The sequence below is a fragment of the Gymnogyps californianus genome, chromosome 10, assembly GCF_018139145.2.
Source record: "Gymnogyps californianus isolate 813 chromosome 10, ASM1813914v2, whole genome shotgun sequence".
Taxonomy (NCBI): Eukaryota; Metazoa; Chordata; class Aves; order Accipitriformes; family Cathartidae; genus Gymnogyps; species Gymnogyps californianus.
The window spans coordinates 5,016,866-5,038,048 of NC_059480.1; the positions used below are offsets into that span (position 1 = coordinate 5,016,866).

At 45.0% G+C, this 21,183-nt stretch overlaps 1 protein-coding gene across 2 annotated transcripts in view; it reads right to left on the bottom strand.

The window, feature by feature from the left end:
- Positions 1-21,183, bottom strand: part of GPC1 (glypican 1) — a 315,639-nt gene that overhangs the window by 95,808 nt on the left and 198,648 nt on the right. For both annotated transcript variants that reach the window (XM_050902544.1, XM_050902543.1), the window contains one exon: positions 9,860-10,018. In XM_050902544.1, coding sequence (XP_050758501.1) covers positions 9,860-9,968 — 109 coding nt within the window. In that variant the 5' untranslated portion in view covers positions 9,969-10,018. The remainder of the gene's footprint in view (positions 1-9,859; positions 10,019-21,183) is intronic.

Genomic DNA, 21,183 nt, shown 5'->3' on the forward strand with positions numbered 1-21,183 from the left:
CACTTCAACTGAAATACACACACCTGTCTACATATGCACATACACATATATATATATTTCCTTATATATTTGACCCTCTCCCTTAATCAGCATCTCCAAGCCACTGAGTTTCAACGAATTCATACTCTTGAGACTGTACTGCTTTGAAAAATATCACAGCCCTCATTCTTCATGTAAGAATGAAAATCCAAGCAATTTTCATGGCTCTCTTTATGGTAATTTTTCCTATTTTGTTCAATTTTGTTTCAGACCACCATTTGGCAGCTCTTGCAGGTTGAGTCAGGGAAAGAGACTATGGTTGTTGTTTTAAGTAGCATGTGTAGCGATCAACGTGGAAATATATGTGTCTCTCTTGGGGATGTAGCTATGACAAATGGAGGCAAGAGTTCCAGCATTACATGCAAAAATAAAGCTAGGTAATAGATAAAAAGGTGCTTCGGAGGGAAAAAAATGAATAATTTTTTTTCTTTACTAATGAACACAGCCTCACTGTTTTTCTACCAGGGCTCTTGTATTGGCTGCCTTCATGCTGGCCTTTGGGTGAAGCGTGTGCTGATGTTATCCCCTTGGTCAGCAGGAACCATTGCTGAGCAATGTGGAGCAACTTTCTGCAAAGGACAGATCCCACTGGGATAGCAGCGGATTACAAGGAGTATTACTAAAGAGAAATCTTTAAAGGCCCTGGATGAACCTATCATTTTTACATGTCCTCTCCTAAAGACGGCAATCTAGCTGAAGTAAAATTTGTAGTCTATCCTACCCCTGGCTCCACTGACTCAAAGCACCTGATGCTAGACTCACGTTTTGCAGAATCAGGTCCCACGGAAGCTGGGTTTTCTGATTTCTGTTTCTCTTTACAGTGGAACAAACTCAGCTCATTGGTGTCTTGGCCAAATCTGCATGTTTAATGAGAATGACTTAACACTACCCAGTTTCTTCAGAAGTAGCTATGAACTGCTGGGTAAAATGAGGGTTTTCTTTCCCTCTAACCTGGCTAATTTCAGAAAATACAAGAAATAGAATCAAAATACCCCAACATGGCCTGGAAGGGAAGTGAGGCACTGGAAAAAGCTCTGCACGTATCACACCATGTTAACTGTGCTTTTAAATGAAAGAAGCTGTGTTGGTCTGAAGGGAGGAAATTAAATGAGAATAGGAAAGCAGGGGAGAAGTGAAGCATCCTTAAGCAGCCATAGCAAATACAAAGGTGAAATGTTCATCAGTGAAGGCATTCAGCTTCCTTTTACCGCTAAGATGGATTATCTTTGACTCTCCCTGTAGACAGATCAATTCTCAGCCTAGTTTTCATAGGCACAGAGCACCTTCAAGCTCCCATTGGTACCACTAGTACCCATGCTACTCTCTAAAAATCAGCCCAACTCCCCTAATCACACAGGTTACCAGATGCCAAAAAACTCTGTTATACCCTTGCCCCCGTTTATACAAGCTGTTTGCAGACCTCCCTCATGATTTTGATCACTACTACTACTTTGGAAGGAGCCTTACACAGAAAACCACTCATACCAATGACCCAAGTTGCATTCAGAGCCAGTGCCTATTCCCTCTTAGGTTGGAGGTGCTGAGAACGAATGTATGGAAAGGTCTTGGTTGATTAACCCCTGTAAGACATGCAATGACATGATGTCTTTTGCTCTCTTACCAGAAGAGGATCACTGCGTTTTATGAACTAGAGGGACTTCTGGTACTCCTGCACCTTACCCAAAGCCAAGGGACTTGAGCTCTGTTCCCACCTCTAGCACAAACCTATCATATGACCTTCCACTCATCTCTTCCCTCCATAGTCCACTCACCCAAACCTGTTTTTTGTTTGTTTGCTTGGTGTTTTGTTTTTAAACAAAGTCCTTGGACCACAGGTTGAGTCTCAGGCAGGCAGGATACCCTGCAGTGCATTACAGTAACAAGAAACTTTTTGGCTCTATGGATGCACTACTTCGATGCCAGTAACTAATAAAGCAGAATCAACAGTTTGCTGCGAGCATTTCTGGTGAGAGAGAACAAAGTACTTCTATCATCTCAAATGAGAACAAATATCTTGAAGTACTCAAAATAACATAACCTCCTATGTCAGGACATGCCACATATTTCAGTGGCGTATTTTCAAGCTTATTGTGTATGCTGATCTATAAGCGGGTACAGCACCTTGCCACTGGAGTCCTTGATGCTCCCTAATTACCACAGCATCTGGCTAGGAACAGAGATGTGATTCTTGGCAAATGCCAAGCTGGGGGGGAATAGCTGAGGGGGGAATTACCAACTCAAGAGTTGATTCAGAACACCTACATTTCTTTGCAATAAGAGTAGCCCAGGAAATCCTAGTATTTTCCTCTTATGAGAAACACTGGGCATCAGAGAGCTGAAGGGTGAAAACTGCTTCATGTGGAAACCAGTAAACCAGCTGGAAGATGGCTGAGCATAAACTGGTTCAAGACACAGGCTCTTCTGCAGAGCTATGCAGAAAAACCTCAGCTGTTCATCTCCCGTTTCACTGCCCTGATCTCCATCCGGCCATCTGGGTGTAACGCTTCTTCAGTCACTGAAGGCAACATCCAGTGCTTGTAATAAAAGTTTGGCTGCTTGGCTGCTTACTCGGTGAAATCAGAGGTTTTGGAAGAGATTTGTCCTTTAATTCCTGAACATTAAAATAAAGTCTGCCGACACGTTCTTCTGAAATGACTATCCAGACATCACTAATTTCTTGCAAAATATGCCTGTGTCATCCAGTATCTCAGAAGAGCAGGAGCTTTCTTTTATGTCCTCATGCAGATACACATTCCACTTTTTTCTGAGCACTCAGAGGCAGCTCTTTTTGAGTGTGTGACAAAACATGGTGACAGCTGCTGAAACTGAGATACCTGATCTACCTTTTCTACCTAACCTGACTACTGCAGGGATGAAGCAGCTCATCTCTTGGGGTGTGCAAGCCCTTGCAGGAGGCACCCCAGTGCAGTGCTCTCATCCCAGCCACTGCCACTGCCTTGCTTTGTTCTCTTTTCTTTCTGTAAAAGAGAATATTGTGCCTATGCCATCTGTTAAGCAAAGTGTTGCACATACATTGCAATATACCCTGCAGCACACAACGGAGCCTTGCAGATTAAATGTGAAGAGAAGTGGCTGTAAGGGGAGAGAAAACTCCAGGTGCTGGAGCTGTTACAGGTGAGCCTAAGCGTTTGCTTCCCCGAGGCAGCTACCTGTCAGGATTAATCTTGCCGAGCCCAGGAATGCGCCTCAGTAGACGCCGCACCCCATTCCAGGAAACCATAAATACCAAACGAGATGCTCAGCACCACACATGAAAGCATCTTCTTTCTGTGGAGCATGATTGCAGGGAAGTGACAGCCAGACTAGCATCAATCCTGCTTCGTGCTGGGGTTTTCTTAAGGTGGTTCCTTGGGGGAAACAAGGCAGGAGGCGAGCGTGGGTGCTTGCTGCCTTCCTCCTAAGGAGGCCTCCAAGGGAACCCCCTTATTTGTTTCTCTGTCCTGGATCCACCTGGGACCCTGCTTTTTTATTTCCAGGTTAAAGGACGTTCTCTCTCTATCTCATCCCAAAACCAACCCTAAGGGAAGGAAGTCCAGGGGAGCCAAAGGAATCATCTTTGACAGTTCCTCTTATAAGTACTTTTGATAATGCATCCCAGAGGCAAAACTGGGGGACAACTGGGCTTCTTCTGAATGATGCTGCCCAAGCGCCATGCAGAAGTGGGCACAAAACAATTAATGGTGCTTCGAGTAGCACAATTTTGCCAAACAGGGTATCCCCGGCCTGTCAGAGAAATGCAGTGCAGGTAATGAACACCTATTTAGCAAAAGTGGTTGACTCCCAGCCTTCTTCTCCTCCTGTTTCTTTGTCATCTCACTAGGAAAAAAGATCCTTAAGCTTCCTTCTTATCTCAAACACCTTCCTCCCCTTAATTCCCCCCTCTTCCTCAGCTTCCCTGACTCTACTAGCTTTTTGTTTGGGGCCTGAAGTGTTTTAGGTCCATTTATACTTTTCAGTTTGGAAAAGACGCCTGTGCACAGGCACTGCTTGATATTAGATGTTCAGTTATGAGACCTGCAGAAGGCCAATGCAAGACTGATGTTTGGAAAGGCAAACATCAGGTGAGCCGTGGAAGTCATCCTGATGTCCCTACCACGCACCAGAGGGAGAGCTGAGCCTGCTGCCCCACGGGGCGCTGGCACCCGCTGCCACCTCCTGTCTGCCCGAGGACGCCCCGGAGGTCAGCACTCTTCCGCAGAGCTGAGCCCATGGCCAAGGCCACCAACCGAGGCCACACACCATAATTTCAGGGGCAGAGCCCCAGCGTGGGGAGTTACCACAAAAAAGAGCGTTCCCATCTAATTAAGGGCTTCTGAATCAAAAGCAATACATTTAAAGTCCAAACTCAAACGCTTGGCCCTAGGGAGCAGCCAGTGCCGATGCCAGGGGCGGCGGGAGGCAGCCAGCTCACCGAGCAGAGGCTGGGACTGCCAGACGGACACCGCTGACTCCAGAAGTGCTCCCTTCCACTACCTTTGAAACAAAGGAATTTATTTCAAATACAGCAGCATTTCCATGTTTTGAGGCATAACTAGCCCCTGGAAGATTTTTTCCTATTTCTACATAAACACAGTATCTTTTAGACAGCACCTCACCAAACCCAAACTATGCGATGCCTCCATGAAACACCTGCAGCCGAGAGTGGTGGCAGCAGGACGCTGGAAGTGCGGAGCAGTTGTGTTGGGGCAACGCGTTTGGGGACACGGGCACTGCAGTCCCCGTGGCCCAGATAATCATTGCTTCGGTCTTGTGTCAACCATTTTCTGCACAGAGTTGTCCCACATCTCTCAGAACACATCTTTTGGTGCATGGGCCACCACATTCAGATACCCTAAAATTTCAGGCTGGCAGGGCTTGGTTCATGTTATCATCAACTGAGAAAATACCGGCAAAATTCAGATTCAGGTCTGGATTTTGTAGTCCGTGTTTAAAGTCAGCAGGGTAAGACAGAGCTCTGCCTGCTGGACTGACTCCACAGCCTCCGGATCAGCTTCCTTAGGCATCCACAGTATATGTAAATAAATATATGTATATATACCTCTCTTCCCAGTCTTTTTAGGGGCTGAAACCCTAGGCACTGTGGGTTAAATAAGTCAGTTCCTCTGACAAAGACACATTTGGTTGAATTTTAAACAAAGGGCCTTTAAGAAATCTCTAAAATTTTAACCATCAGTGTGTAACAGTTTCTAGGATGTTCCCCACCCTGTAACATTTAAAACAATGATTCATCTTCATAAGAAATATGTAACTGTCTAAAACTAACTCTCAAATAATATTAATTATCTGCATGGTCTGTGTTTCAGCATACGCAATTTCCAGCTACCAACATTGGACATTATGAAAGCTTTTACATGACATCAGCTTTCCCATGAGCAGCCACCTATAAAATACATAATTTTTAATCTGCATTTGATTGTCACAGCTTAAAAATCCCAGAATTTATGAGAGCTACTAATCATTTTTAGACTGTGCAGTGTGGAATAAAAGCCAAGATTTTTGGTTCGGCTTGTTGATATTTCCTGAAAACATGAAACAATTCTGAAAGGACAGATTTCCTGGCTAACAGCTAAAGGTCAGCAGTCACACAGGGAGCGCTTGCGAAGTGTACCAAAGTGATTGGGAAGGAAAGATTGGCACAACATTACAGTATTATTAAAAAGTTATTTAGGTGGAGAAAAATGGAGAAAAGAGAGAGACAGACAAGGATTAGACTCTCAACAAGTGAGCTTTCATCAAGACTAGAAAAACAGCCTTGTTCCTTGCTGCTTGCAGCCCCTCACTGTCACTCTAAGCACCACTTGCTCTTGCTCCCTCTTTCCACCCCTTCTGCCAGCCATGCAGCCTCAGCTCACGCTGCCATGCCAGGCCGCGCTGGCTCTGAACGTGACTGCTCTGACCAGGCATCACAAATCACTCCTCTGGCCTTTCCTGCACGGTCCAGAGGTTTTTCCAGGCTCATCTCTGTAACAGATTATGGAGGCACAAATTTCATTGGAAAGACAGGAGTTCGAAAGTCCCATGACTTTATGCAACACTGACATACAGTTGTGTGATACGCAAAAAAAAGCTCATTTTCCCAAGGAATCTCCCCAAACCTGCCCAATGTTTATAATTTGCTCTCAGCACAATTCAAGAACCAAAGCACTTTACTGGCTAACTCCTGTTCTGCAGCCAGCAGAGGGGGCAACAGGCAGCTCTCATCAGTTTCTTGAAACCATCTGCTTGAAGAAAGTTCCTTGTATTTCATTTTATAATAACAGATACCAAAAATTTCCCACCCACTGAGATGATACCAGTTTGAAAACAAGCACATTCTGCAATTAAAATCTCTGAGTCACGTATAATGTTGGTAGCATCTTTAAAACAATATTTAGTACCAGTCTCAACAGAGACTGTCCCAGCTCCCTCCAAGACTCCCAATTTTGTTTTCATTTTTACTATTCGTGTTTTTCTTTTAAAGTATGGGGTATGTACAATTTTCCAGGCAAATAAACTCTGACCAAAACTAACCTAGCAGCCTCCAGCAGGTCCCTGCCACAGGCTGTGCACCAAGGTAACTACACCCCCCTCCCTGCCTGACCAAGAGCCCTGGGACATCAGAATTAACAAAGAATTTGTGCATATAATCCTGCTAAAGAAATACCGCTACTCTGACCTCAACGTCCTCCCTAACACTGACTTATAAAAAGCATATGCTCCCATCACTCATTGTCTGTGCTTTTTTTTTTTTTTAATTAAAACCAATCGTTTGTAGAGCAAAATGCTACCTTTTCAGCCAAAAGGTTAACAGCAAGCCAATGACCACATGTGTAGCTCAAATCTGATGCCCCCAAATCCTGCTAACTACAGGAAACTAAAGCAAAACAACAAATGCACTAGTAAGCAGCTAAGCAATACTGTAGACTGTTAAACTTTAAATTTAGCCCTGGCAGATCCTGGAGGAAGGGCATCCCAGAAGGCATGTGTCCTCTGCTATGCACAGAGAGCACTCAAACCATAGGATCCTATTCCACATATATCACTTTTGAATATATGGCTATACCTATCATATATCATCTGTATTGCATATGTATATTTTCTCTAAAAATACTTCGTATGATATAAAGGACTCTCTGCTCTTGCCACAAAGTGTTTGCCCCAAAAGCAGCCAGTGAGACTCAAACAACAGATTATAATTCCTTGCAACGGGACAAAGCCACAGCTCAGAGTAGAGGCACTCTGACAATTTAGGGCTTTACAGACCACAACCTGCAAGGATGAATTATTCTCCGAAGCAAAATGTTGAACACTAGCATGGAGAATATTACTTCAGAGGCAGATTGCTGTAGCCTTGCTATTTTCTAGCTGGAGCTTCAGGGCGATTTACAAGCAGAGACTATTGCCATGATCAGTGGTGAGATTACAGAAGCAAGATTTGCTGTGATGAATCTAAAAAAGACAGCTCCAGGCCTAAAGTTCAATGTGCCACACCTGCTAGCAGAGAATACGTGCATAATCTGACCTCCAGACTGCAAATACTACAAGAAAGGGTTGGACATCCCCATCCAGTGGAGCCTCCCCCACTACATCCTCCTAAGGCCAAACGACATTGCTAACATGAAGACAAGCTGTGCATCAATACCTCTGCAACCCCAAAACCTGCACTCTAAGCTGCTGCTAAGGAAATCCAGCAAAACCAGGCATCCGGTGCCAGAAAGACTAGAACTCATCAATCTGACGTTAAAAAACTCATTTATTGAACAGCTCTGAATAGCACTACCTGCAAAAAGTCTTGTTAACTGTGAGATTAGTAACATTAACTGGAAGATAGGGTGGTTTCTGTGGCATTGTTTCAGGAGCTGAGGCGATTACATTGCCCCATCACCAGAACTCCCTCAGTTTTAAACCATCTATGCAGTAGCTAAAGAAAAAATAATAATACTGCTTATAGGTAAAGTCATGCTTGAAACTTAGACACAATATGATTAATTTTTTTTTTTTTAAATCATGTCTTGCATAAATTATAAACTTTATATTGATTGCAAGGGTAGTTAAGCAAACTAAAAATGTATAATGGGAGCAGGAGACATCATCTTGGCCTTGTGGGCTCAAGTGAGGTTATTCCCTCTGCAAAACACCAATGATCTGTGCATTATGGTCTGTTAAAGTAATACTTGGCTTATTGAACAGTTACTTTGATGCTTAAAAGAAACTCGGGTATGCACCACAGAAATAAAGCTCTATTTTTGTAAAATGCTGAGGAACAAAAACAAAAAAAGGAAAGCCCTTACAGCTCTAATTGAAATCTCAAGACAAGCATCCCCCTTTCATATGCTTGGTTTTGCTTACTATTATTCTTATTGCTGTTATTATTATTAATCCACCAAAACATCACACTCATACTAAACCAGTTCTTCACTAGGCAATTTCTGCTCATCAATATAATCCTCAAAGCTTCCATCAAATTTTGCACTCTCTTACACAACAGATGTAGAACTACGTTCTTTTGAGTGCCTGTGGCAAAAATAAAGAGCAGATACACCAGCCGATGTGCACAATGCTGCAAGGTGTGCCAAGGCTGGTAGATGTTCTGCATTAACCCCTGGATTTGAGAGGTCAGCGAGTGCACTCAGGGGCAGCTACGTCAGGTCCCATTCAGACATCCGTCTGAGCAACCAGCATTGTAAGGCTCTTTTGAAAATCCTGGTTATCACTTTCTAAGGCAGGTGAAAATCAATTAATTTTGAGCTTTTAAACGAATGCCTTTGCTGTGGTCAACCTTGGCCACACAGTTACAATGCATTTTGCAGAGATGCACTGCCTTTTCTTCCTATTTAGTGTAAAAGCACTTAATCTTGGTTATCAGCTCCCTGAAGGTCAGGCTTATTTCTTTAGATCTATTATTTACTGCTTGAAATTTCCAGTTCCACCTTTCTGGCTATTATAGCTTCTTTCCCCAACTCCTATTCTTTTCACGATAACTCCATATGATGACTGTTGATAAAGTTAGGAGGACCGTGATTCTAAATGTCTGACCTTCTTCAAAATCTGATAATGGATACAGTTTCTGAATCATAGGTCATCTCAATTTTGCCAATAAACCATTTATTTCCAGCGGCCTTCAGACCTTGAGACTTACTGTGCACTGCAAAATGGATTCTTCAGGGAACAATAAAAGTAAGAGAGCCATCCTTAGCCTTTGCTTAGCACGTTAGGAGGGATACTGTACTTTGGAGAGTATGTTTGTCCACATCATCTTATGCACCACAGTCTCTAAGACCTTCACTGCTGTACAACATTTTCTGACGTTTGTATGAAGCTGGAAGCTATAAGCGTCTAATGTAAACTAACGTCCTTTTCATTTGCAATCTATACGGAAAGGACAAGAAAAATCCATGCCTCCTTAAACCCTCCCCACCTATCGAGGGCTCTCCAGTCACCTTTACCATATTGTTCAACTTACAGCTCAAGGCATAGTGCCAAGTTTTACATCACTACCTCAAATGTTGTGCTGCTGCGGTAAGACCCGATTACGCCATGCTTGTAAAAGCTGTGTCAGTGCCAAGGTACACAATTTGTTGGTATGAGTGTCTGTCAGCCTCCTTCAATGGCTTCACTGAAATGGGGTTCTCAAAATGACTTTATCTTGCAAAAACACTGCCAGAGGCACAATTCCTATTGAAGGTCAACATTTCACGCAAACTGTTGAGTAAGATGTGGAGGTAGGTGTGCTGAACACGAACCCCCGGCTCAAACAGTGCTTGGAAAGTTAAGCAGCGACTGGACCCTGAGCAGGGGGAACCAAGCAAGTTTTACTTACTGTCAAAGCTTCTGTGCTGTGCTGTCAGGGTTGTCTGCACAGAGCGACCGGACTCTTTCACCATGGCTTCAAATTCACTTCGGCTTTTGTTTGCAAAGTTCTCCTCCATTTCGCTGGTGCAGCAGGTATAGCCTTGTGGGCAGATTCGCAGGTGCTCCCCTAAAATGAGAGAAAATGTAGTTGAATGGCCAGGCCTGGAAAAGGAAGGATTTCACCCCAGACAACCTCAGCATAAAAATATTCCAGCTCCCTGGTAACCTGGATCTGTATCAGGCTTTACATGTCTAACCCCCTAATTTGAGTTATCCTGGATTACTACAGTGGTTGGTGTGAATGCAGGTACACATTTTCTCACTGCTGATTGTGAGGGAAGGAAAAGTGAAGGAGAAAATTCATACATGGGGCAAGGAAAAGGGAAATACAAGTGTCTCCTGCTCAGAGTCTGCCCTAGAACGCAGCTCTGCCTAGAACCCCAGAAGACATGGAAGTCTCTGATTAAATGACATACTAATCATCCTCATTAGACTTAACATGTATATTAGAACAACTGTTTGAAACTACTTTGTCAAGAAAAACACCCCTCCAATGTGCTCCCCCCCCAAACCACCCCCCCCCAACCTATCCTGAGAAGGTATTTCCATAAGCAGAGAGGTGAGACTAGTGAGAAGTTTTCAAAAGACAGAGACGTGCTGAATGCCAGTGGAATTTGGGTGACTAATTCCCCTCCACACATTTTGAAATCTGCCCATTTACTATTTTTTCAATAAAAAAAATTTATCTCCTAGAAAGCGACAAGACCACCCAAAAAAGGGTTCCTATGATAATCACTGATTGAATATACCCTTTGCTATAGGGAAGGACAGGAAAGGTAAGAGGACTCAGCAATCAAATTGAAAAATTCTCCAGTATGGGAGCTCCTCCTGCCCTCTGCAATCTCTTTATTGTGGAGAAGCAAGCGTTTGCACAGGCAGAGTCAGCAACATTTTAAAAATAATTGCTTAAGTTCTTATAAGTCCTTATAAACAAAGACACATCCACCTGCAAACACACCCTATGTTTCTCCTTACCCAGCAATAAGAATTCATTTGAATGAAATCAAACATCAGGGTTATTTTTTTTTAAAAGAATAAAAAAGACCCTTGTTCCAAGCACACACTGAGAAAAACCAATTACAAAGAAGTTACCGTGCTTAACATAATTTGATTGGGATTGCCAATGATTTTGCTGGCAGTTTTACAGGACTGCTGTCTTAACGTCATAGCTGAGCTGAAACATATATTTAAAATTGTGTTTTATCTTGTGTGTCTCAACAGCTTCAAATCCTGAACTTGCACAGTCCTCCAGAGTTTCCCATTAAAGTCCTTAGCTATTTCCAGCATAGAGCCCTTCGCAAATGGGTGCCTTAGGGTAAAGGGTCTTTGAAACTGGGCATGTGTCCTACCCTTGTGAATGCCATGTCATTAGTAGCCTGACTAAGAGCAATTTTGACAGGAGTGCTCTGTGGTTGATGTACTTTAGGCAGAAGCCATTCAGGATGAGTTTGCATTTTGCTGGGCCTCGGGTCCCTGCTCACAGATGGCTCTGGAGCAACCTCTGCAGGGCGCGGGGGTGAGCCTGCCCTTGGAAAACAGGTTATCGTGTGCGTTCGCACTGACAGAGCAGCCCTCCTGCCTATGTGACGGGAATTGCTGCTCACCAGCTTTTGTAGGAGAGTCACTCCCATCATCAGGCTTGTGTTGTGCTCCTGGCTGAGAGGAGCGTCAGGGAGGGCGGCGTGTCCCGTGGGCTCCCATCTCTCACAGGACCCCCCTCCCATTCCCCACAAGTACCCGGGGACCACTGTGCCACACCGTCAAAGCAACAGGAAAAGCAGCAGCTTGCTTCAATATAAAAACTAAGAGTCAAATACAAACATTGTGTGGCTCAACGCTTGCAATACCAAACACAATTTAAGTTACAGTGCTTGCCTAAGCCTTTCCTTCCTTCACAAACTAGATTGTTGCAATTCATTCCCTGAGCTCATTTCTGTAAAGCTACATTTGTACAAGAAAGTCATTGTGACGATTGCTGACACACAACAGACAGGCAGAAAAAGGGAGCTATAATTTTTTGACAAGACACAGCTTTGTTTCCTGTCATGGCAAATTAAAAACTTTTTCCTTGTCCAGCCTCTTCCGACTGATTTCTGCTGCCACAGGATTTCTGACAAGGATCGAAGTTTTGTTGACAGTTGTTTTACTGCAGTATGCATCCTTCCACACTGCTCTTGGTGCCCTCAGGACAAAGTGAGGCCTTTTCAGTGCTCGGCCTCTGTGAAAGGCCTATGAACAATGAAATAGATCCCAAAGGATCCCAATGGTTCCCAAAGACTGCCTTTACCACCATCGGCTCAGTCACTGATAAATTTTCCAGATGAGCTCCTGGTCCTGCAAGCCCTTGCACTTGATAGCACCCAAAAGCACGAGCACTCCCGCCACTTCTCCATGTGCCGTTACCCACCAGGGCTTGCAGGTTCAGCCTAAGCCACGAACAACCCTTTACAAATCCCCTGTTTTGGTAAACCAAGATAAAGCAGTGGGAACCGACTGCTTGGGGAACTCCCATCTCCTGGCCTACTGCCAGCAAGCAGGACCTGGCCCTGCAATGCTCTCCTACCCCCTGAGGCAGGATTCAGGCAGGAGACCTGCCTGAAAATAGGGAGAGCAAATGTGGCCACCCCAGCAAGGAGACACCCACATGTTCATCAAAGCTGCTGGACAGGCGGGTTCCCTCCGCACAGGCTTTAGAAACAAAAGAAAGGGGGAAAGTGTGGGGATTGCCTCTGGGGAAGAACAGGGCCTGCCCCCAGGAGGAAGAGGGAGGGGGAGGAAGAGCGCCGTGCTGCGCCCGAGCTCCCTGACGAACAACGAGGAGCAGCAGCAGTGTGAGGCGCGCTAATTAAAATGTGACATGACCAGACAAAAACCTCCACGCTCCCACCCCAGGCAAAGCAGAGAGCGTGTTTCAGCAGGATGGCATCAGTCCAACACCTTGCTGTGCTAGCAGAGCTTCAAATAACCTCCAGCCAGCCGGCACCATGGAACAGAGGAGGAAAGAGACAGAGGGGAAAAAAGACAGAAAGTAAGGGAAAAGTCACACCCGTAGCTAAAATTGCTTAATTTTACACAACTTTGTGAATTGAATATAGAATTTTTTTAATGCTTGAACTCGGAGCAGTTTCAATCCCTTTTGAAGCAACATTTATCTTAGCTTTCTGCAGGCATTTGTATGGTACTCAGCACCACAGCACTTTATCTCAGTGGGAAGCAAAGTTTTTATCATTTGTCTTTGTAATTCAAACTCAGTCCACACAAAACAGTCTTACAGCACTATGAAAATGCTTTACTTTCTTTGCTTTTTAACCTGACCCACCCTGGAAACATTCATTATTATTATTTAACCTTTTTTTATTGACTCCAAAATAAACGCACTGTAGACCATATTTTTGCTCTCCTTATATTTCAAAGTTCATTTGTTTGCTAACTTGCCGTTATGTCATTGCTGAAGCTGCACTATAAATATCTCCAGGTTCACTTGGCAGGAGATTATCTGCAGATATCTATGGAGAGCTAGAGGTGTTTTACGAGGAGTAAATCTGCAAGATACAGTGTGCGTTCTCCTCTCCACTGCTGCGTCAGAGAAATTTCCCCTTGTATACAGCTGACATGTTGCTAACCGCTTGCTCGAGAGCGCATGCTCCCAGCCCCTGGAGAAGCTTTACAGAAAGCAAGTGAGCACGGCAGAAGCCAAACCAGCAGCAAGCAGAAGGCTGCTCCAAATCTCCTTGAAGATAAAGGAGTCACTCCCAGTGACTCAGGCCAACTCTCGGTCAGGCCCAAAGAGAATTACACTATCCCATATGAGTCTGTATCTGAAATCCAGCCATCTCTCCCAGCCCTTGACTTGCAACCCCCCAGCTGAGCAGGTCTGGCAGTGGAGCACAGAGGTGCCCAGGGTGCATTCGACAGCTCAGCTAATACCAGCTCCGCGCTGCCCTAAGCACTCTGGATTTAAGACACATTTGTAAGTAAGAGAAGATGCACTTTGGGATGCTCGGCTTCCCTTTAGAAAACTATCGGCTTGCCCAAGCCTTCGGCAGCTAAAATGTGTGCTTCAATCTGGGTCTCCCTGGAAGAGCCGGCTCTCCATGCAAAGGCTGCTGAAGTTGGGGTGGGATGTAACCCACCGACTTCACGGTCTCTTGGAAACGGAGACAGGGCAGAGCACGCATGAAAACAGCATTGAACAAATATCTCATTTATGGTTAACTGCCCTGGAGTGGAAAGGAACAGGCAGGAGGCTGATGACAAGAAAACATCACACTGCGTGGCTACGGGCTTGGATCGTCCTTCAAATATCCTCTCAGCTGGCTGGGTTAACAGATCATTTTGGCTATCAAATTCATTACTGCATTTGAGAGTGCTGAATATTAAATCACTTCATCACTTTCCCCTCGGGGATGGAGCTGGGCTGCTTTGTGGCAGGGTCCCTGCAGGGAGAATAGCCCTGCCTGCAGCCACCACCGACATGAGCTGAGACGGGGCTCAGCTCCCTGCTTCTTCCCCTATGTGCTCCTGGCCTCACTGCCCTGGCCCACGCAGGCTCCCCTCGGCCATGGTCCCACCTGCCACGGGCTGTGCCGGCAGCCGCTGCGGCCACGGCGTGTGGTGTAACACACCAGGGCAGCAGGATCTCAGCTAACTGAGTTCAGGAAAGCTCTCTAGCTGCTCACTGCTGCTGTGTTTCAGCCCACCACGAGGCTCCGTAGCCACGAAAACAAGAGAGAAGGGCAGTCCCAGGGGTGTAAAATGCAATACCGAGAGAAGAGTCCTTGGCTCCTTTAACAATGTAAATAGTGCTATTTCTATCCCTCTCGCAGGATGTTGGAGATCGAATTCATTACAATGTTTGCAGAAGGTTTGGGGTTATTTGGATGTGTCAGAGTATCTAAATGCAAATCATTACAAAATCGTTCCTCCCAGAGGTTAATTTATTTCAGGCTGTGATAAATTCGTCATGATTCTTCCCTCATGTTTGTAACCCTCCTCCCACTCGCTCTCCAAACTGCTCCAAAAATTCTTCTCATGCTCCTAGACCAAAACTGACCCCTGGCTGCCTCAGTCCAGCCCCCTGTGCCAGGACACCTACAGCCCAAACCCCCTCCTTGGGGGTTTCTGGGTGGACATGTCTCAGGCAACCAGGCTTGCTGAAGTCCCACACTGCTGAGACCCCCCTGCCAGGCACGGCAGGGACGCCAGGACGCAGCCCCCGGCCGGGTACAGCCAGTGAGCATGAGAGCACCTGGCAGCCGAGGAGCTCCAGTTCTCTCCTACTGTCCCTGGTAGGCACTATGGTCTGTTGGCCTCTCCCTCTTCACACCTAAATCCCATCCAGGCTAATGAGCATCACAGCCAGGAACTGAGGACAAAACAGTGTAATTCAGACCATGGCTTTTTTTTTTTTTCTTATCTGTTTTTTTTAACCATGTCAGAGTGTCTGCAGCTAATGCAAAACGAGCCTGGAGGTGGTACAGATGTTAAAAATACCTCGCAAAGAGGTAGTGCAATGAAAGTAAATCCCCTTCCTTATGCCTCCCAGCTTTTCCTGCTTCAGGTGTTCCTGTCCCCATCTCTCTTGAAATACATATCTTTAAAGAGAACACGATTTAGCGCATGCTGATAAGTAACTGACAGCACAGCCTTTAGCACTAGTACCATGATGCTACCTTGAAACCCAGCCTTGTCACGGATAACTCCTAGAGGAAACGGGGGTACCCAAAAAACATTTGGACTAGGAGACAGTCCTGGCTGACCACCCTAGGAAGAGCTCTTCACGCCCTTTTCATTCTAGATGCACTGAGAAACGTCAGCTGGCAAGCCACTTCCAAAACACTTACGCCCCACAATATTTGCGTAAGGTGTCCAGGCGTACAGCTGGTCTCTCATAGTAGCTGCTAACATCAAACTGAACCAACTACCAGACTGCTCTATTAAGGAGAGTGCAAATCAGGAATTTTCCCATATTGCAAAGGCAGGTGTTAGCCAAGCGCTGTGCAGCCTGTTTCTTTGATTTGCAGTCAGCTGTCGGCAAAATACTGTATTTTCTATTTTCTGATTACATATTAAGAGTATCGTCTTTTTTGGCTTTGGTTTGCACATAATGTCAGGGGAGTCATAGTAGGCCTGAATATTAAGTATTTTATGGCAAACCTTCCCACTTTGACCAAAATGCACTGAGCCATGTTCTCCCTAGTCTTAGCAATACCACGGGTTGAGGATATGCATGGTGGGGCAGGGCTATGGGCTGGCAAAGAAATCAGGGGCAGAATATGGTCATGAGGAAGGGCTGGGCTCATGTGAAGTCATGATTTTCCTGCACTTTCATACCAAGAAGCACTCTCGGGATAAGAAGCAGAGGTGGCAGGGTGTAGCTGGGAACCAGCCCCGCCACGGACTCGGTGGGCATCTTGGATGAGCCAGACTGGGAGCTAACTCAGCGAGGGGGAGAGGAGAGCCAGAGAGAAGCTGTCTGCTTCACCAGCACCCTGCAGGAACCCCTCTTGGACCTCAGCGCATGCTACGTAACAAGACCCAGGTTAACCTCAGCCAGCCCAAGGCCACCGCAGGGCAGTGTCACAGCTCACACACGGAGGACTGAAGGGAAGAGGCAGGCGCCGTCTCACCTGCTGCATCCACGCCGGCCTCCCCACGCACATCGCTGCTGCCTCCTGGCCTCAGTAAGGTGAGAGGGATTTGGCTCTAGCACAACCAACTCCTATTTCTCTTTGCTGCTGCTGAGGGAGTAGCCGGGTATCTCGATGGACTGATAACAAGGGCATGAAGTCTTTTCAAGCTGCACACCACAGGTCTGAATTTGTCCCGTGTCAGCAGCTTTTATAGTGCCTTACCATCTGACGGCTGATGAAATAGCTTGTGCTATCTGAGATGAACTAATGTTTTTGTTCCAGATAAAGAAAACAAGCACTACTTTCCACATCAATGATAAAAACAGCAAACTGGAAAAAATAGCTAGAGAATATGCTTATTCTGTTAGAGCAATGCACGTGTTTAAGATGAGACAATAGCAAAACATTAAATGCTTGTTCCCACAGCTCATCATTCAGACCATGATTATACCAACAGAAGTGAACAACCAAGAGCAGATAATCCAAAAGATTTGCTCTTTCCACTCCTTACCTTTCTACTCCTACCAGGATTTAATAAACTATCAAAACACTGTTAACCAAATAAGACAAGTTAATCTGGCTACTGCGTGGAGTTGGCTCCCTACCAGGTTAGAACTGTTCTGTAACTGCATTATGGTGAAACCCCGACACAGTGAACAGATACAAGAATTTCTGAGAAATATCACAACTGGCATCCTCAGAGCAGAAAACCACTGATGGGTGGGAGGGCTTTGGGACTGCCCTGTTTCCTACCAACACAGGCCATTCAACTGGGGAGCCTGGCTCCCAGGGAGCTGGGCGGGAGGGTGCAGGGGAGACCGAACGGGAATTTCCTCTGTATTTGCTCTGTTCGTGTGTCAAAATACTTCAGGCTCTGAGGCTGTCAGCTCAGTGTCACGCTCACATACTGGAAGTGTGGTATCAATTTGTTGAATCCTAGACCCTGATGTCAGAGGAATTTATAAGGCAGGCAAACATGGGCAAAAAAGTTAATTAACAGAGGAGAAAGAGCCACCTCCGTGTCCTGGAAAAATATTAAGTACAGAGTAGATAAGAGTGCCTTCAGAAATGACAGTCTGAAAATCCTAATGTCATCTGTGTACGTTACAGTGGCAAACCGCCGAAAGGAAGGGAACAGGGAAAATGTCACAAATGCTGACAACAGACTTGATTCTTACTGAAAAGATCTGCACGAAAGCACTTCACCCATGCATTGCTCCTTTGGGTTTTCGGAGTGTCTTTCTGAGTGAAACAGAACACCCCTTCCCATCACTCTGCTCCCCCAGTTTCTCGTTCAGGACCTGGATCTGCCCTTAGCTACATGGGCCTGACTCTGCCTCTGGCTCCGAGCTGCGCACACACAGCAGGAATCAGCACTGGGTGCAATGATCCAAGCCTGTGTTTAAGGACAAAGTAGGAAACGCTTTATAATTTGCAGCAGAAAATATCTTTTTCAGTGGTTTGAGAGAGGAATGAAAGAATGAGGGCCAAATCCACACATACGACAAGCAATGAAGGACCTCTATCTAGAAGAACCGACTGAACACACCAAAACCCAACGCTCCTCAGATCCTCTTCTGGGCCCTGGACCCACTGTCAGGGAGCTCCTGAGCAGGTCTCTGCTCCAGGAAAGGAGATGTTCCATTATGAAAGGCTTCAAAGGGGAGCCAGGACATGGTCTACAATTAGCACTCTCCAAATAAATCAATCTTGAAAGAAGCCTTCAGTTCAGACTAGACTGGTTGCAAGGATCATGGAGAAACATACAGGCAGTCCACTGTTACATTCTTTCCTCTCCCCTTCTCTGAAAAACAGAAAACTCTTAAAAAGAATCTTAGACAAGGGAAGAATTATCTTGTCTCTTCACATAACACTTGTGGGAATGTATTGAAGTTGTGTGTCATAATCCATCACTATCAACCTCTTTCAGAGTTGTCCTGAGCACCATCAGCTTCTCACCAGATGTTTTGGTTCTTTTTTTTCTTTTTTTTCTTCTTCTTGGAACAAAGAGTCTTTTTATCCTCAGTTTGCTGCAATCTAAAATAAGATCAAACTGGAAACCTATCACTCTTATCAGATGCAGCTTCACTGGAGGTTTCATAACAACATAAATATGTTATTACATAAGAGGCAAAGCAATTCATTAAGCAGAATATTTTTTTCCAATTTCTTCTGAGAAATATCTACTGGAGAAACTGTCAGCTCTTCCTCGTGCCCTGGCAGCTTGGTGCCAGAAGGATCAGACTGGAAAAGGAATCTCGGTAGTAAACTGAGGATTAAAGATGCAGTTCCCACTAAGAGGTTTAAGAGGTGAAGGCTTTTGGTTTATTCTCCATTTAAAAAAAAAAAAAAAAAAGCTTTGGGGCAATAATTCATATAATCCATGACAGGAACTTGAGGAAGGGTTTGGTCAAAATCAAAAGGCTTTTCCAGTCCCCTTGCTGGAGCCCTGCAAGGAAAACGGTGATACTACACTGTGGGCTATTTTGGGATGAAGAGACTAAGGAGCTTCAGCAAGCTTGTAAGATTGTTGCTCAAGAACGGGGAGTGCTCATGGCCCGTCCCAATCATTTCAGTGCAAAGAATAAACCTGGATTAACCTCTCATGGAGAAGTTAGCATTTAGAGAACATTTCCTTCTAACCCCAGCAAAGCTGCTCAAGCAGTAGATGCTGGTGTGAAAACCATGAAAATCATCTTTCTGGGTTTCAGACACATGCTCAACATCAGGCTCCTGCAAGGCACCCCCTATTTCTTATCCCTCTGCCACCCTTGCAGGATGCTGTGATGAGCAGGACGTACCACACCAGAGGAGGAGGTTGGGCATGACGCACAAGTGGGCTGCCACAGCTGCCCACCTTGATGAGCCACACTCGTGGTTGCTAGCTCACCCAAGCGAGGACCGCACGCTGCCTCCTCCTGCTGAGCACAGCTACAGACACTGTTGGTAGCACCGGGGATTGCGGGGGCGGCTCATTCCCTTCCTGCAGGAGGATGTGTGTGTCCAAGAAGGATCTTGCCTTCTAGCAACAAAAATCTCCCAAGGGAAAATAAACAAACTAAAAAACCTCAACCACTCTGTCTGCTGGTAAGAATGAAAATGAATCCTGAGTCTGCAAAAAACCTTGTCTTTAAATAGTCATTAAACAAACTAAGTTCTTGGATCTGAATCTGATTCTAAGAGTTCGCAAAAACAAAATGCCTGTGCCCAAAAATTTAAGAAATTAGGTTTAATGACACTCATTAATCTTAAATTCCATAAATGTGTGTGCACTTTTTAAAATTAAAAATAAAAAGATGCATGTAACGAATTGTCTGAACCCCACAAATTCAAGATCACCCTTTTTTAGATCTTTGTAAAAATTTAAGAGACTTTACCTATGCAGAGTTGTTGGCTTGTGCCATAAATTAGGAGTGCTTATACCTCCTCTAAAACTCTTTGCTGTATGTGTTGGCAGGGACGTGCGAAGGTGCAAGATTGGAGGGGCAAGTTCTGGTTGCTGTGGGCTTTTTCACTTTGCAACTTGAAGCTTTTGTCAGCCCCAGAAATGCTTGGTTGTTCTTCAGCTATTGCTTTGCTTTATTTGTCGCATGAGTATTTTGGCCAGCAGCAAAAGTGCTGAACAACTGTGGAGCCCTTTCGTACAATTTGAGCCACCATGAAAGGAAATGGCAAGTATTTTATGCCTCCATCTGATCTTCCAAAAGCAGATTACAGAAAGCTGCCTGTAAACTCAAAGATGCAATGGATATCCATAAGGAGCTCCTCTTCTACCCTTAAAATTAATCCAAGGTTATGAGGAGATGAGGGCACCAGTCTGGTCCTGCCACAACTAGTTTCATGAACAGATTTCTGTTTCCACAAGAGTCAAACCATCGCCTTTCACCCCTGCACAGAGGGGTGACCCAGAGGACCAGCTTTAAACCGGGATGAACACTCAAAACTCCAACGCCCTCCTAGATCTCAGCGTGGCTCATAGTGCCCAAAATTTTACCAGAGAAATTTATTTTAGGCAACTTCTGTTTGAAAACTTAATGGAAGTGTAGCTGTTCTCCCCTGAGCATCAGGAACAGATGACTAAGAAGTGTTGCCAGTATCTGTCTTTCAGCGAGATTAGTGTTGGGTTTGTGTGGTATCCTATTTATAACTTTGACAAACAGCTCACCCAATCATTTCATACTTAATCATAGCTGTCTGCCCAGCTCCCTTCAGAGAAAAGCTTTTCAAAAAGTATGTGCCAACATAATACGAACAGAAGGAAGCAAACCACAGTCAAGAAAAAAAGACCTTGCTCCCCAAACCAGCAACCAGCAAAAGCTCACGAGTTATACAGAAACCAGGTCTTGGTAAATCGTAAGGCATAATTAGAGCGTCATTATTCATGGGACTGCATAGCTATAGTTAGTCAGTGTTTCCACTGTAAACCCCTATTTTCATAGAGGTTTGCAGCTCAGCTGCAAGGAATTAGTCTGTGATGAAATTTGGCAGTAGAAATTGTAGAGCAAAGCTTATTTTTTAAAATCATTTAAAGATTCCGCCCGCCCCTTTCAATTCCCCTCTTACTTCTGAGGCTGTAGCAGTACTCATAAAAAAAAACACT